Below are 18266 nucleotides of genomic sequence, written 5' to 3' on the forward strand. Positions count from 1 at the left end.
TTTTACGTCAATCCGATAGTTTCATGGTCACCACTACTGATGCTAACTTTTTATTCCAGATTTATTTAATTAAGGACTTGAGGAGTCAAGGGATATGGAACTCAGGTGGGAAAGTGGAGTTGAGGTCGAAGAGCAACCATGATCTCATTGAATGGTGGAGCAGGCTCGAGGAGCCAGATAATAAGAACATAAGAAATAGGAGTAGGCCATACAGCCCCTCGAGCCTGCTCCGCCATGTAACACGATCATGGTTGATCCGATCATGGACTCAGGATGGCCTACTTCTGCTCCTATTTCTTATGTTCTTACACCAATGGATGTTTTTAGGTGCTCACGCGGCTATGTGCTTCCATTCAATGAAGCTTTGTACCTTGAGGAAGGCAATAGTGTGTGATAAATACCAGCTCACGCTGCTCATAGAGCTCTCTGCTAAAATGCATTAAGTAGCTGGCAAAACAGGACATTGGCACCCGCTTAATACAGCTTAGGAGTAGACTATTGGCCCCTAGAGCCTGCTCCACTATTCAATGAGATCATGGCTGATCTATGACCTAACTCCATATACCTGGCTTTGGCCTATATCAGAAGAATGAGAGGTGATCTTATCGAAACCTATAAGATTATGAGGGGGTTTGACAAGGTGGATACAAAGAGGATGTTTACACCGATGGGGGAGACTAGAACTAGGGGGCATAATCTTAGAATAAGGCGCCGCCCATTTAAAACTGAGATGAGGAGGAATTTCTTCTCTCAGAGGGTTGTAAATCTATGGAATTCGCTGCCTCAGAGAGCTGTGGAAGCTGGAACATTGAATAAATTTAAGGCAGAAATAGACAGTTTCTTAACCGAGAAGGGGAAGGGAAATAGACCCAAGTCCATGATCGGATCAGCCATGATCATATTAAATGGTGGAGCAGGCTCGAAGGGCCGTATTGCCTACTCCTGTTCCTATTTCTTATGTTCTTATGTTATCCCTTAATATCTTTTGGTTAACAAAAATCTATCAATCTCCGATTTAGAATGAAGCATTGACCCAGCATCAACTGGTGTTTGCAGAAGAGATTTGCAAATTTCTACCACCCATTGTGTGTAGAAGTGTTTTCTAATGTCAGTCCTGAAAGGCCTGGCTCTAATTTTTAGGCTGTGTCCTCTAATCCTATACTCCCAAACCAGCAGAATAGTTCCCCTCTATCAACCCTATCAGTTCCCCTTAATATCCTGAAAAGTTCGACCAAATCACCCCTTAATCTTCTAAAATCCAGGAAATACAACCCTAGTTTGTGTAATCTCTCCTCGTAACTTAACCCTTGGAGTGCAAGTATCATTCTGGTAAACCTACGCTGCACTCCCTCCAAGGCCAATATATCCTTTCTAAGGTGTGGAGCCCAGAACTGCTCACAGTGCTCCAGGTGTGGTCTAACCAGGGCTTTGTACAGCTGCAGCATAACTTCTATCCCCTTGTATTCTAGTCCTCTAGATACAAAGGCCAGCTGATAGCAACTGCTACCTGTGATGTGGGCATCTGGAAGGAAGGTTCTCATTAATGCAGATAGCGATGACCCTCATTAGAGCTTGATAACTCTACCTGAAAATCTCTGAGGAACAAGCAATACCTAAGTCACAGCAGCCCTGCTGAACCTGCCTTCTACCTGACTGAAGGTCAATTGGTGAGGTGACTCTGACGTGCAAGACACAACCCCTGGGGTAGTGTGTTCTGGGTGTGATACTCCCCGCTTATATCGTCCACTATGTTCCTGGATCTCCCTATTCTCCAGCTCCTGCTGCACCCATTGCATGAGGCTGAAAACTCCTCCTGTACAATTCACTTCGACATTGCTGTGCTGTGACATCCAGCTCCTGCCCTTCCTTCATGTGTCTGCGCCCCCCCAATCTCCTCAGCAGTTCCGCATTCAGATTTCACTGATGTAGGCTAAAGAAAGACTTGCATTTATATAGCGCCTTTCATGACCATCGGAGTCCTTGAAGCGCTTTACAGCCAATGAAGTACTTTTTGGAGTGTAGTCACTGTTGTAATGTGGGAAACGCAGCACTAACTTGCGCACAGCAAGCTCCCGCACATCACGTAGGCAGTAGGTCCAGTGAAAAAGCTTGCTTTGGGCGGGCCAAAGATTTTCACGGCAGAATTTCGATGGCAAGTTCTGCAGCAAATCGAATAAGACCAGTGTGATCTCCTGGACTAGTTTCGATCGCCTGGATGAGTCGGAGAGGAATTTTCCCAGATTTTTTTTCCCCAATTGGCCTGGGTTTTTAATCTAGTTTTTGCCTCTCCCAGGAGATCACATGGCTCCGGTTGGGGTGGAGTGTAGAATGTTTCAGTGTAATGGGTGTCGCAGTTGTGTGGGGCGGACTGGTTGGGCCGGGCGCTCTTTACCTTTCCGCCATTGTTCATTGTTCGTAGGTTTATATGTAACCTTCAGGGCTGCTGACCGAGGGCCGTGCGGCTCTTTGTCAGCCGGCGCTGACACAATGGGCTGAAATGGCCTCCTTTTGCGCTGTAAATTTCTATGTTTCTAATTTCACCGTCGGGGGTGGGGGGGAGGGATCGGTGGTGCACACTGTGATGACGAACTTAGCATGGATCGGCAGCAGCGGAGCATTGTGGGGGCGGGGGGGGGGCGGGGGGAAACGGGTCACCGCCGGGATAACATGGGAGCAGAATTCTGATGATGGTGGCCATTACACGAAAAGTCACGCGGCCATCGCGCTCCGCAACATGGCCGGCGATTTCCGGTGGTGACCAGCCTTAAGGAAAGGGGCAATTTCGGCTCCACTTCATCTCCAGCACCAGGCTCCAGTCTTATTCAGCCCTGCTTGTTTTGTTCAAACTGTACCCAGCGTATTGTTATGCCATTCGCGATTGCCATTTGTGTAGTTTGGAGCTGCATCACAAACCAGGGTTTTCAAAGAATTCTCAGGCCACTGTCAAGCGATTTTTTTCACAAGCACTGAATATAAGTAAATTTGAACGTATTTTACACTTGTGCGTTGTTGTGTCCTTAGATGCTCTAGTAATGACTCCACGAGGTACTTGAACTGTAGTGACCTTAGTCCTTTATTAGTTAACTCCAGAGTGAGGATCACACCTGGTGGCCTGCCTTTTATACTAGGCCAGGCACACCTGTACAGGTAACCTACGAGTCTCCCACGGCTGTGCCCTCTGGTGGCACACCTTGTGATAGTGCCAACAGTGGCCATGTAGGATACATGACATGCACAACTTCAACACAGGAAGCATTGATAAGACAGCAGTGTTGGAAATGGGACCATGAACCAAAAAATAGCCGCTATTTACACAGTCAAAGCCAGGTCCCAAAAACAGAAACATTTCTCTCTCTATCTTTCCGTTTTGTGAATGACTTTTTTGTGTTTTTTTAAGAGATATTTTCTCCCCTTTCCCTTTCTTGGTGTGCTCCTTCCACCTTCCCTGGCTGATGGAGGTCATGAAAGGCGCTATATGAATGCAGGTTCTTTCTTTTCTTTTTCAAAGTCTCCAAAGCCTGGAACATAAAAGTCCTGCTCAGTACACTGATGTTCCTGCTAAGGCAACAAAATAAAAGCAGGAGGTTGATTGTGTCGGGGTTGTCGTGCTGACAATTGCAATTCCCTTGTCGTTTTAAGCAGCTTCAACTATATGGAAAATCGGCAATTATTGTTGCTGATGGAAAGATTAATCGCTTGGATATAGTTGCCAGTGAAGTGCTATCTCAAAGCATTAGAGCATTTTATCTGGATCACGATTAGATGCTCACAGTTTGTGTAGCTTACAAAGCAATGATGCACTTCTTGGAATTCATTGCACTGCACAAGTTGAGGTGTGCAGTGGGCTGCGTTGCAACGGACCAGAACTACTCTGGTGGGGGGAGTCCAGAACAAGGGTGTTTGTTTCTTTGTTTGCTGGTCACAGATTCAATCGCAGTCTTCAAAAGAGAAGTGGATAAACACTTGAAGGAGAACAAATTACAGGGATATGGGGAAAGAGGAGGGGGTGTGGGGACTAACTGGATTGCTCTTCGAAAGAGCCGGCGCGGACTCGATGGGCCGAATGGCCTCCTTCTGTGCTGTACTATTCTATGATTCTAAACAAAGACTTGCATTTATATAGCACCTTTCACGACCGCCGGACGTCTCAAAGTGCTTTACAGCCAATGAAGTACTTTTGGATGTATAGTTACTGTTGTACTGTGGGAAACGCGGCAGCCAATTTGCGCACAGCAAGCTCCTACAAACAGCGATGTAATAATCTGGTTTTTTTTTGTTATGTTGATTTGAGGGATAAATATTGGCCAAGATATTCTATAATTCTATCTGCCCCTCCTCTGCAAATTCTGACCTCTAGGGGGTGCCTAAGTGCTAATCCAAGGCCTGGTGCAATTTCTGTCATTTTTCCCTGGACTCCCTGTGAGAAAGCGTGATGGTCTCTCGCTTGGAATGTGTCTGGCGCTGCACAGCAGAAGAAGACTTGTATTTAAACAGCATCTTGACATGCCTCTCAAAAACACCCCAAAGCAGTTCACAGGTAACTAATCCAGCACTGTGAAGTGCAGTGACCATTGTTATGTCAGCAAGATCATGTACAGTAGACACCTCAAGTCACTGGAGAAATACCACCAACAATGTCTCCGCAAGATCCTGCAAATCTCCTGGGAGGACAGAAGCACCAACATTAGCGTCCTCAATCAGGCCAACATCCCTAGCATTGAAGCACTGGCCACACTCGTTCAGCTCTGCTGCGCAGGCCACATTGTTCGCAAGCTTGCCACGAAGCAAGTGCTCTACTCGGAACTCCTTCACGGCAAATGAGCCAAAGGAAGGGAGAGGAAACGTTTCAAGGACACCCTTAAAGCCTCCCTAACAAAGCGCAACATTCCCACCGACACCTGGGAGTCCCTGGCCAAAGACCGCCCTAAGTGGAGGAAGTGCATCCGGGAGGGCGCTGAGCACCTTCAGTCTCGTCGCCGAGAGCACGCAGAAACCAAGCGCAGGCAGTGGAAGGAGCGTGCGGCCAACCAGACTCCCCACCCACACTTTCTCTCAACGACTGTCTGTCCCACCTGTGACAGGGAGTGTGTTTCTCGTATTGGACTGTACAGTCACCTAAGATCTCATTTTTAGAGTGGAAGCAAGTCTTCCTCGATTCCGAGGGACTGCCTATGATGATGATGTAAGCAAGATCAAGCAATGGCCAGTCCAGCATGCTCCACTCGTACGCTTCCAGCAGAAAGCATGAACCATTACATACTTGAGCAGTACAGACTGTTGAGGCTCTCAGTAACTTTCCCGGCTGTATCATTTTTTCCATTGCTTCCCTGCTTTAAATAATGACATTATGGTGCTATGATTCCACACTCCTGCCAAGCCATAAACGGCAACCCGAGAGAGGAAACTCTCCTAACGAATTTCTCACCCGTTCCTTCATCTCACGCGCATTTTGCATCCAAGTGTAAAGGGGACTGCGTCAGACACTTGGCAATTGTAGACAAGAGAAACAGGAGCAACCTAGAAACATGGGTGAAGGAGACGCATTATTCCAGGCTGTACATTGCTGAAGGGGACAATATCTACAACAACAACTTGCATCTCCAGGCTTGTCGCAAGTGGAAAGACGCAGGGAAATGGACACCAAGCTACGGAATGAGAGAGATTATGGAGGGGGGTAGCCAAAAGCCTGGTTGAAAATATGAGTTTAAGAATATAAGAATATAAGAAAAAGGAGCAGGATGAAGCTATTTGGTCCCTCGAGCCTGCTCCGCCTTTCAATGAGATCATGGCCGATCTTCGACCTCAACTCCACTTTCCTGCACTATCCCCATATCCCAAAAATCTATCGATCTCTGTCTTGAATAAGCTCAACAACTGCTTCCACAGCCCTCTGGGGTAGAGAATTTCGAAGATTCACAACCCTCTGAGTGAAGTAATTTTTACTCATCTCAGTCCTAAATGGCCGACCCCTTATCCTGAGACTGTGACCCCTGGTTCAAGATGCCTCAGCCAGAGGAAACATCCTCACTGCATCTACCCTGTCAAGCCCTGTAAGAATTGTGTATGTTTCAATGAGATCACCTCTCATTCTTCTAAACTCTAGTGAATATCGGCCTAGTCGGCTCAATCTCTCCTCAGAGGACAATTTCCCCCGCCCCCCCCCCCCCCCCCATCCCAGGAATCAGTTTGGTGAACCTTCGTTGCACTCCCTCTATGGCAAGTATATCCTTCCTTAGGTAAGGAGACCAAAACTGCACACAATAGTCCAGGTGTGGTCTCACCTGGGTCCTAAATAATTGCAGTAAGACATCTTTACTCTTGTACTCAAATCGTCTTGTAATAAAGGCCAACATACCATTTGCGTTCTTAACCGCTTGCTGTACCTGCATGTTAACTTTCAGTGGGTTTTGAGAAAGTTGTGAAAGGAGAGCGAAATGGAGAGGCATGAAGGAAATTGCAGGGAGTGAAGTGTTTTGTGATGAGGAGGGAGAAGATTTCAGAGGGAAAAGGACCATTTGCATCGCATAACAACAAGTTACTCCATCATGCAATGTGTTTGAAACAAAAAGTTTCCCAACCACTCTTTTCTTCTTGGAGACACTGCCCCTTTAAGAGAGGAGTAATTATCGTTGCTTAAAACATTAAACCCTGGATTAGGGTATTGCATTATTTTATACTCCACAGTTCCAATATACTGCAACTGCAAAATTACTTCACAATGCAGTAGTCATGTGATTTATTTAAATCACAGCAGTAGTTATATTCAGTGTGTCACTCTCCCTTTGTGTCATAACCATTGCAATCTTCCAGGCAATGCCCAGCTCCAGTAACGTGCGTGACCAGTTTTACAGTAATAACTATCTGCCCTGAGGCACAGCGATAGATTTTTATGGGCAAGTTGGTGTACCTAAAATTGAAACTGTCTGATTATTTTTACAGTGGCTACGATGTGAAGTGTCCATGATGGTTTGCACCATGCAAATGAACCGGAGCAGCCAAAGCTCGTACCCCATCCACCACCTTCAACATTCACTCCCTCCACCACCGGCGCACCGTGGCTGCAGTGTGCACCATCTACAAGATGCACTGCAGCAACTCGCCAAGGCTTCTTCGGCAGCACCTCCCAAACCGGCAACCTCCACCACCTAGAAGGACAAGGGCAGCAGGCCCTCCAAGTCACACAACATCCTGACTTGGAAATATGTCGGCCGTTCCTTCATCATCGCTGGGTCAAAATCCTATAACTCCCTCCCTAACAGCACTGTGGGAGCACCTTCACCACACGGACTGCAGCGGTTCAAGAAGGCGGCTCACCAGCGCCTTCTCAAGGGGCAATTAGTGATGGGTAATAAATGCTGGCCTTGCCAGCGACGCTCACATCCCATGTACAAAGAATGGAAATGAAATCTAGGGGTGAAGATCTTGGAGAGGAATCAATTGAAAGGTAGTCTCATGAGATGTGGAAGGGGCAATTACAACAATGGCTTGCATTAAATTGTGCTCTTTATGGTCTTTAAGCACTTAACTATTGGGAGGAAAGGAATATGGTAGCATGGGAAATGGAGTGCAACAGAGAAGCTGGGGTGGGGAAGAGGAGGGTTTGAGGAGGTGGCGAGATGGAGGGGACAGGATAGAGAATTCCAGAGGGTAAAACATAATGGTTGAATGACATTGCTACATCAGAGGAAGCGAGTTATAAAGAGGAATCTGGCGCCAGGGAAGTAGAGGGTGCATTTGAACATAAGAAATAGGAGCAGGAGTCGGCCATTTGGCGCCTCGAGCCTGCTCCGCCATTCAGTAAGATCATGGCTGATCTGATCATGGACTCAGCTCCACTTCTCTGCCCGCTCCCCATAACCCTTCACTCCCTCATCGCTCAAAAATCTGTCTATCTCCGCCTTAAATATATTCAATGACCCAGTCTCCTCAGCTCTCTGGGGCAGAGAATTCCAAATATTCACAACCCTCAGAGAAGAAATTTCTCCTCATCTCAGTTTTAAATGGGCCACCCCATTTGAGAACGTAAAACAAGATGAGACCACCAACGTAGGGTAGGGCAGGACAAGACCATGGATAGATTTGAAAAACCAGGATGAGAATTTGAATGTTATTTTCAGAACAGCTTCCCATTGTGCCGAGAATGAACTGAATTGCTCTTCCCATTAGTACAACCGGATCCCAACCCAGATCCATGGGGATCCGTCACTTCTAAGCCACATGCTTTCCCAAGCTGAGAAAATTCCAGGAACTGCCAACTACAAAAAAAAGAGAGAAATCTGTGCCACTGTCACTGATAAGATCTGAATTACCTTACTGTCGTGGTTTGTAAGCTGGAACTTTGACCGGAATTCAATCAGTAACTGATCATGGAGCAATTAATCTGACCTGCTCCGCAAAGGAACTTCCAAACCTCAGGAATGTTCTTCAGTGGCAGTTTTGGCAGTATCTTTCAGAATGTGGTGTGGCACCAGATGGCACGCCCTAAAAATCCGGAACTTTGTGGTGATACAGGTACAGGGTCTGCAATCCGCAATCCTCGGGACCGAATCCACGCCGGGTTTTGGTGTTTTTCCGGATTTCAGACAAGAAAATCAATAGTCTGAAATCCGGAGTCCTTGGGACTGAACCCGTGCCGGTTTTTGGGTTTTTCCAGATTTCAGACAAGAAGTTCAATAGTCTGAAATTTGGAACCCTTGGGACCGAATCTGTCCTGGGATTTGGGGTTTTTCCAGATTTCAGACAAGAAAATCAATAGTCTGAAATCCGGAATCCTCGGGACCGAATCCGTGCCGGATTTTGGGGTTTGCCGGATTTCGGACCTCGCCGATCGATCCTCCATTCCTCACCATTCGCCGAAATGTGTTTCGGACATTTCCCGATTCAGGACGTTGCACCTGTACCAACATTTTCCCTTGTGACATATTTAAGCAAGAGGGTAGGATGCTAGTTGAATGCCAAATGGCAGCTCATCGGATTTTCACATGGCAAAGTTACTTGCATTTCCTCATTCCCCCCCCCCCCCGATCTTGACTGATTCTCCATATCGGGGGATCTCCCACAAATCCTCTCTGATCCAGCCGCCTTGTATTGTGATGGCACAGTTCCAGGGCGGAAGAACGCGGCATTAATTTTTGTACGCTCACGTCAGTTTGACTTGACCTAGGTTCTATCCCCTAGAACTTGTTCAAGACAATTGAGCAGCTGGGGATCAGGGCTCACTGACCAGTCTTCTTGTGTCGCTGCAGGTTAGCTAAAAAAAACTTGATTAAAAAATTGACATCTCTCAAAAAATTTAACTCGAACCAACAGCCTGACCTTCTTCAAAATGGCAAGTTCCAGAGCAACCGGCTCCAACTCAAGGCCATCTCACCTTCAAGGATGTCAAATTAGGGGTAATACAGAGAGATAGAAACATAGAAAATAGGAGCAGTAGTAGGCCATTCGGCCCTTCGAGTGTGCACCGCTGCATGGCTGATCCTCTATCTCAACACCATATTTCCGCTTTTTCCCCATACCCCTTGATGTCTTTTGTTTCTAGAAATCTATCTATCTCCCTCTTAAATATATTCAGGGACTTGGCCTCCACAGCCTTCTGTGGTGGAGAATTCCACAGGTTCACCACCCTCTGAGTGAAAAAAATTCTCCTCATCTCGGTCCTAAATTTCCCACCCCGTAGATGAGTATTATGAACTGAGCCTTCCTCCAACCTAGGTTCCTCACCCTAGACCGATTGTCTTAATTCTATAAATGAAAGCTTTAATCCACATCATGCAGTGGAGAGACTGGTTTGTTCTCCTTGGGGCAGAGAAGGCTCAAGGGGAGATTTAATAGAGGTGTTCAAAATTTTGAAGGAGCAGGTGGACAGGAATTATTTCGACTGGTGGGTGCGGCTTGCCAGATTTAAAATAATTGTCAAAAGAATGAGAGAGATGAGAATTTTATCTTTAATACGGCGAGTTGTGATCGGGAACGCGCTGCCTGAAAGAGTGGTGGAAGTGCTTTTCGCTGATAACTTTAACGGAATTGTACACATCCTTGAAAAGTAATCGGTGTTCCCTCTATTTTTGGGAGGCACGCGTGGCCCCCTTAAGGGCCGCGTGGACCATTCAACATTCCGTGCATGCGCGGTTTTGCTATTTAAAGGATGGATCGCTGGCTGCATGGGACCTTTAGGGTGCTGCATGGCTGCGCAGCTTAAAGGGAACATTTGAAAGGAAGCATTTGTAGGGCTATGGGAATAGAGTATAGGCGAATGGGACTAATCAGATAGCACTTTCAGAGAACCGGCACAGGCACAATGGGCCGAATGGCCTCCTCCTATGATTCATGTTTATGGTCCTTTAGTAGAACCAAGCAGGGTGAAGATGGGAGGTGTAAAAGTGCACGAACTTGAAACAATAACTCTTCACCTCTGATGGTCAGCCTCTTGGTCTTGGAGTAGATAACCAAGGATAAGTTTCTCTGTTTACCAACAACAACCCAGCTTCAGCTCATTCTGACCTCAATATGGAGCGAGTATGAATCCCAATTGTTTTTTTGGTTCCTCTGAGGCTCTTTTACTGGAGAGCGCAGTTAGAACTGGGTCAAGGCGGTGGAGGAAATACAGCTCTTGGAATGTTTTCAATGGTCAAAACATGAATTGACAACATTTTGCAACCACAGCACAACAGAATTCATCTAACATGGCAAACAGATGTCGAGGAGATGAAACTTCCCAAATCGTTAATTACCCACACAATCATTTGTGTTGGTGCCACAGACCCTTAATTATACACAAAGATAAAGCTGTTCTACAACCACTGTCAATCTTCAAAGGCGCACATCAAGAGAACATTTTCCTCCATGCAAAGCTGAAGAATTGTTTCTAATATTGCAAAGCAATGGCCATCTAAGGAACCTTGCACACAGAAGAAAATATATCCTGGGAAACCAGTCGTTCCTTCTTAATTTCAGCATCGGTAAAGTGTTCACAAACTCCACATTAATCCAACTTTGCTCTTTTTAAATTAACACGAGGAATGGAAAAAAAGACTTGGATTTATATAGCGCCTTTCATGACCACCGGACGTCTCAAAGTGCTTTACAGTACTTTTTTGGAGTGTAGTCACTGTTGTAATGTAGGAAACGCGGCAGCCAATTTGCGCACAGCACGCTCCCACAAACAGCCACAGACGATGACCAGATATTCTGTTTTTGTTATGTTGATTGAGGGATAACTATTGGCCCCAGGACACCGGGGATAACTCCCCTGCTCTTCTTCGAAATAATGCCATGGGATCCTTTACATCCACTTGAGAGGGCAGATGGATTTAAAGTCCCATCCGAAAGACTGCACCTCCAACAGTGTAACGCTCCCTCAGCACCGCACTGGGAATGTCAGCCTAGATTTTTTTTGTACAACAATCTGTACCTCCAAAACATGTCTTCAATTCGCTAAGCGGCCCTTTTCCATCATTCAGTTAGCTTTCTGAGTTTATGTGATTTGACTTTTGTAATTTGGTCCCACCAATGGGTCGGAGTGGGATTTGCCTCATCTGCTTAACCAATAAGTGAACTGTCACCATGGCTGCCTGTCCAACTCAATTGTTCTGATGCAAAGCAAAGAGACAGCCAAGGTTGTAAGGAACAGTCCAACCAAAGCTACCCTGCATTAATATTTCCATTGCTCCAGAGACAGAGATACTCTGGCACATCTGGACCGACTTGGGACCTGGTAATAGACCGAACGGGTTGCCAAAACGAACTTTAAGCAAAGTTTCCCCTGCACAAAATAAGTTCTCAGCAACAACAACAACAAGGGTTAACTGGGTTTGCTTACTGCAACGGTAACTCTCATTATAAAGTAGCAATTGCAACAAATCGGAATATGATCACCCCAAAGTATGTAACAATAAGTTCAGGAGATACCAACAATTGCAACAACAAAAACTTTTCAAAACTTTATTCCCCCCCCCCCACTCCCTCCTCTCCCAAACCGAGGATGTAGCGTTAGACAAAGGCATCCCATTGTTGTACTCACTTGTCCAGGACAAAATACAGATCAAATCCCCCATAGCAAGAAGGGCTGTCATCGTTTTCCCCACTCTGAGCGCTGCCAAGCGACAGCAAGCTTCCCAACAAGATGTACTTGACTATTGCCTCGAAAACCCTGGGATGTGAACGTGCCATGATTTCCACAAAGAGAGGACGATCTTCGAAAGAGGAAGCAAAAACAAGTCTTTGTGCAACTTTTCACCATCAGCCATGGAGAGAGTGGCTCGCTACGTCACCCTCGGTCTTGAAGTTGGACAGGCATCAGGATTTTTCCTCTCCCCTTCTGCCAGGAGCGCACTGCTCATCCAATTGCCTCCGAACCTGCTTTGCACTCAATAAACTGACCGAGCAGCGCTTCGCCTAAACACAACAGGCACACAAAAAGCACGCGAGCAAAAAAAATAATTTTTTTTAGCAGCCCCTGTCACCACAATTACTTAAACTGCAGCCACGCCAGAAACAAATCCTCAGCAGTTCCTGGGGAAAAAAGGTCCAAAGATGTTTTCGTCTTCACCTCCAACGCCACCCGGTGGCGGAATGGGTGAAATAATCAGGACAGAAAGTCGTCTCAAACTTTCTGAGACACACGTTCAGCCCTCCGGGGGTTCTCTGCTGGTTGTGGAGACCTGCAGGAGCAGGAGGCGGCCATTCAGCCCCTCGAGCCTGTTCCGCCCATTCAATGAGATCGTGGCTGAACCGGCGAGCTAACTGTTATGTTATGTCGACGTGGACCATTTCCCATATCTCGGGAGCCTCTTATCAACAAAAGCAGACATTGATGCATAGATTCAACATCGCTTCCAGTGCGCCAGTGCAGCCTTCGGCCGTCTGAGGAAAAGAGTGTTTGAAGAGCTGGCCCTCAAATCTACCGCCAAGCTCATGGTCTACAGGGCTGTAGTAATACCCATCCCGCTGTATGGATCTGAGGCATGGAAGATGTATAGAAGGCACCTCAAGTTGCTGGAGATATATCACCAACGATGTCTCCGCAAGATCCTGCCAACCCCCTGGGAGGACAGGCACACTAACATCGGTGTCCTCGTCCAGGCTAACATCCCAGTATTGAAGCACTGACCACACTCGATCAGCTTCGCTGGGCAGGCCACATAGTTCGCATGCCAGATACGAGACTCCCTAAGCAAATGCTTTATGCGGAGCTCCTTCATGGTAAACGAGTCAAAGTTGGGCAACGGAAACGTTACAAGGACACCCTCAAAGCCTCCCTGGTAAAGTGCGATATCACCACTGACACCTGGGAGACCCTGGCCGAAGACCGCCCGAGGTGGAGAAAGTGCATCCGGGAGGGCGTTGAGTTCTTCGAGTCTCAACGCAAAGAGCGTGAAGAGGTCAGGCGCAGACAGCGGAAGAAGCGCGCGGCAAACCAGCCCCACCCACCCCTTCCCTCGATGAATATCTGTCCCACCTGTGACAGAGTCTGTGGCTCTCGTATTGGACTGTTCAGCCACCAAAGAACTCACTTTGGGAGTGGAAGCAAGTCTTCCTCGATTCCGAGGGACTGCCTATGATGATGATGATGATGATGATGATGAGGTATGTATGTAAACCTCACCAGAATGTAAGACTTGCCGCTAGGGGGCACACCTGTGGGAGACCTAAAGGCCACCTGTGCACCCAGGGGCAAGCAGGTATAAAAGGTGATTCACCATGCTGCTTCCCCACTCTGGAGTCTGAATAAAGAGACCAAGGTCACAACAGTTTGAGCTTGCGATATAGTCCTGTGATTTATTCTGAACATAACAAATTGGCGACGAGTAACGGATTACGAACTTTCACGCGTTAATGGCTGCCTTCGGTATTCTTGAGAGATTTGTTGAGGGCGATGATTGGGAAGCCTTCGTTGAGCACCTTGACCAGTACTTTGTCTAGCATGTATGTATAGTACTTTGTGGCCAACGAGCTGGACATGGTTGACATGGCGATCAAGCGCAGGGCGATTCTCCTCACCGTATTTGGGTCTTCGATATATGGCCTCCTTAAAAATTTGCTGCCACTGGTCAAACCAATGGACAAGTCTTACACAGGGCTGTTTACGCTGGTTAGGGAACACCTCAAGCCAAAGGAGAGCATCCTGATGGCCAGGTATCGCTTTTACATGCACCGCCACTCCGAGGGCCAGAACGTGGCGAGTTTTGTCATCGACCTAAGATGCTTTGCAGGACAGTGTGAATTTGCAGGATCCTTGGGGAAATGTTGCGGGACTTTTTCGTGCTTGGAATTGGCCACAAGGTCATTCTTTGCAAACTGCTGTCTGCCGAATCCCTAGATCTGAGCAAGGCCATCACGCTAGCCCAAGCCTTCATATCCACGAGTGATAACATGAAACAGATATCTTCACAGAATCGAAGCTCACCGGCAAGTAATGTGCATAAAATAATGCTTTCAGCAGGCAGAACTTTACAGGGCAGGGCCCACACGACTGCAGAGGCCGGACCTCGGCCTAGAGTGACTCAGGGTCCGCCGTGGGGCGTGAATGCACCATGTTGGCGCTGCGGGGGCAGCCATCGAGCTCATCAATGCCGATTCAAGCCCCATGTGTACAAGGGCTGTGGAACAATGGGGCACCTCCAGCGAATGTGCAAACGATCTCTGACTCACCACGTGGCAGAGTCAGGAGAGGATGGCCAATCCAGCGAGGATCACGATGAACGAGCAGGAGAGGCAACTCAACCTGAGGATGAAGATGTATATGGGATACACACCTTCACCACCTAAAGCCCTCCGATAATGTTAAAAGTTGAACTTAACGGCACTCCAGTCTCCATGGAATTAGACACGGGGGTGAGTCAATCAGTTATGAGCCAGAAGGCATTCGAGAGGCTGTGGGTCGACGAAGCACTGCGATCCAAGCTGATCCCGATCCAGGCAAAGCTGCGCACCTACACCAAGGAACTGATACCAGTTATTGGTAGTGCGGACATAAGAGTATCCCATGAAGGAGCAGTGCACGATGTACCACTGTGGATTGTTTCAGGTAGGAGGTGGATGGGGAAGATTCGATGGAACTGGGAAGACCTCTGCGTACCTTCTCTGGCGAACAATGTCTCCCCTTCTCAAAGGCTGAGCAAACCCCCACCTTCAGCTGAACCAGGTATCGAAGTGCAGATCCATTTGCGGATCCCCAAGGCACAGGCCGCTCATCACGACCACGAGAAGATGAAGATCAACCGAGCAGCGATACAGGCACGGTACCCAGCACCCGAAGCTGACGACCTCTTCGCGACGATGGAAGAGGCTCCAGGTCGACCGTGCGGAGTGGGACTCCAGATGAAACGATCCGAATGCGTCTTCCCGACACTAGAGGCAAAATCCCTGGGGAGGAAGATTGTGGCAGTCGGCATCACGGACACGGACGAGAGGGCGGCCAGACCATGGAACGACAGAGCATCCAGACCACGGGACGAAAGTACGTCCAGACTACGGGACGAGAGAGCGTCTAGACCATGGAACGAAAGAGCATCCAGACCACAGGACAAAGGTACATCCAGACCACGGGTTGAGAGCGTCCAGACCACGGGAGGTCGTCGCAACGGAACGGAGGAATGTGTCGCCCAGCAAGTAAGACGACTGGGTTCAGGGCAAAGGTGAAGGGGCGGCCGCGGAAAAGGCCAGGAACCCACTACGTTCCAATAAGTTGTTTGCACTATGTAACCCTTATGAGCGGTCGTTCGCGGCCAATAAAGTACCATTATATGAAGTCGGAGGTACCTTACAACAAGCCAAAGTAGCGGGCGAACACCAACCAGTCGTATATGTATCTGACAAAGTACTTGTAACAAGTGATGTGTTATCACACGGGGTCGGGTGTGTGGTACAACAAGCCAAAGTAGCGGGCGAACCCCAACTAGTTGCATATGTATCTAACGTGTTACCGTACAGGACCGGGAGTGTTGTGCAGCTAGCGAAAGTAGCGGGCGAGCCCCAAACGATTGAACATGTATCCAATAAGTTAACCAAGGCAGCAGCCTGTATTCACGGGACTAAAGAAACGTACCAAAGAGTGTCCCAATATGTGCTCGAGTCAGACAAGCTGCTCATCCCACAAGTTTGGGAGAGCAGAGGCACCATTATTGGTGCATTGTTTCGAGAATGTCTAACACTGTCTGTGCACTGTAACATGATCTGCCACAGGCCAGGCACTGCGAACAGCACTAATGGCTTCAATTGGCTACCGTTGTCCACCATCGGGATGGAAATGGCGCAGCCTGTACACTCACTCGCAGTCGTAGAAGTGTCAGGAAGTGAGGGGTCAGCCGTAACGGACCCCCAACTTAGGACCCGGATCAGCCAGGATCCCACGTTACCGCCTGCCAAAGGTGAACCGCGAGACGGGATGTTGCAACCTATCCGTCGCAGAGACGAAAGGCTCATCCCAACGTTGCAAAGTGAGGCAGGGCGGCTACACACAGTCGGTGGTCCGGGGCCCCCATACTACGACCCAGGATCCACTGGGACCACGAGGCCTCCTGCCACTACCGAAAGTCTCAAGGCCATTGCGGCCATTCTGGGCTTGCTAGACTTCAGGGTCAGCGACAATAGCCCGGAGCAGGCAGCCCAAATCACTAAACCAAGCACCACACGTGTCACGGTAGACTCCCTCATGACCCAGCTATCCTGGGTGTCACGCAGTCACCAGACAGAGTCACTCAGAACCGAGCCTTCCGTATGCCATCAGCAGAGAATGCACCATGACTGCACGGCCCCTCCACGCAACATCAGAATAAGTGATGTAGACCATGTTCAGGCCCCCAGTTGGACTGCTAGCACTGCATTAGCCAAGGGGGGCGGGGGGTGGGAAATGTTGGTCCCTTAGAAGATGAGAAGGGGGATTTAATAATGGGAAATGTGGAAATGGCTGAGGCCTTAAACAATTATTTTGCTTCGGTCTTCACAGTGGAAGACACAAAAACCATGCCAAAAATTGCTGGTCACAGGAATGTGGGAAGGGAGGACCTTGAGACAATCACTTCACTAGCGGGGTAGTGCTGGACAGGCTAATGGGACTCAAGGTAGAGAAATCCCCTGGTCCGGATGAAATGCATCCCAGGGTATTAAAAGAGATGGCGGAAGTTATAGCAGATGCATTCGTTATAATCTACCAAAATTCTCTGGACTCTGGGGAGGTACCAGCGGATTGGAAAGCAGCTAATGTAACACCTCTGTTTAAAAAAGGGGGCAGACAAAAGGCAGGTAACTATAGGCCGGTTAGTTTAACATCTGTAGTGGGGAAAATGCTTGAAACTATCATTAAGGAAGAAATAGCGGGACATCTAGATAGGAATAGTGCAATCAAGCAGACGCAGCATGGATTCATGAAGGGGAAATCATGTTTAACTAATTTACTGGAATTCTTTGAGGATATAACGAGCATGGTGGATAGAGGTGCACCGATGGATGTGGTGTATTTAGATTTTCAAAAGGCATTCGGTAAGGTGCCACACAAAAGGTTACTGCAGAAGATAAAGGTACGCGGAGTCAGAGGAAATGTATTAGCATGGTTAGAGAATTGGCTGGCTAACAGAAAGCAGAGAGTCGGGATAAATGGGTCCTTTTCGGTGGTTAGTGGTGTGCCACAGGGATCGGTGCTGGGACCACAACTGTTTACAATATACATAGATGACCTGGAAGAGGGGACAGAGTCTAGTGTAGCAAAATTTTCAGATGACACAAAGATTAGTGGAAAAGCGGGTTGTGTAGAGGACACAGAGAGGTTGCAAAGAGATTTGGATAGGTTAAGCGAATGGGCTAAGGTTTGGCAGATGGAATACAATGTCGGAAAGTGTGAGGTCATCTACCTTGGGGAAAAAAACAGTAAAAGGGAATATTATTTGAATGGGGAGAAATTACAACATGCTGCGGTGCAGAGGGACCTGGGGGTCCTAGTACATGAATCCCAAAAAGTTAGTTTGCAGGTGCAGCAGGTAATCAGGAAGGCGAATGGAATGTTGGCCTTCATTGCGAGAGGGATGGAGTACAAAAGCAGGGAGGTCCTTCTGCAACTGTATAGGGTATTGGTGAGGCCGCACCTGGAGTACTGCGTGCAGTTTTGGCCACCTTACTTAAGGAAGGATATACTGGCTTTGGAGGGGGTACAGAGACGATTCACTAAGCTGATTCTGGAGATGAGGGGGTTACCTTATGATGAGTAGACTGGGTCTTTACTCATTGGAGTTCAGAAGGATAAGGGGTGATCTTATAGAAACATTTAAAATAAT

The 18266-nt window shown here is 47.8% G+C and overlaps 1 protein-coding gene across 4 annotated transcripts in view; it reads right to left on the minus strand.

Moving 5' to 3' along the window:
* Positions 1-12440, minus strand: part of LOC139234761 (anthrax toxin receptor 1-like) — a 246144-nt gene extending 233704 nt beyond the window's left edge. For all 4 annotated transcript variants that reach the window (XM_070865452.1, XM_070865451.1, XM_070865453.1 and 1 more), the window contains exon 1: positions 12020-12440. In XM_070865452.1, the coding sequence (XP_070721553.1) occupies positions 12020-12168 (149 nt within the window). In that variant the 5' untranslated portion in view covers positions 12169-12440. The remainder of the gene's footprint in view (positions 1-12019) is intronic.
* Positions 12441-18266: the final 5826 nt, after the last annotated feature.

The sequence above is a fragment of the Pristiophorus japonicus genome, chromosome 22 (genome assembly GCF_044704955.1).
Source record: "Pristiophorus japonicus isolate sPriJap1 chromosome 22, sPriJap1.hap1, whole genome shotgun sequence".
Lineage (NCBI taxonomy): Eukaryota > Metazoa > Chordata > Chondrichthyes > Pristiophoridae > Pristiophorus > Pristiophorus japonicus.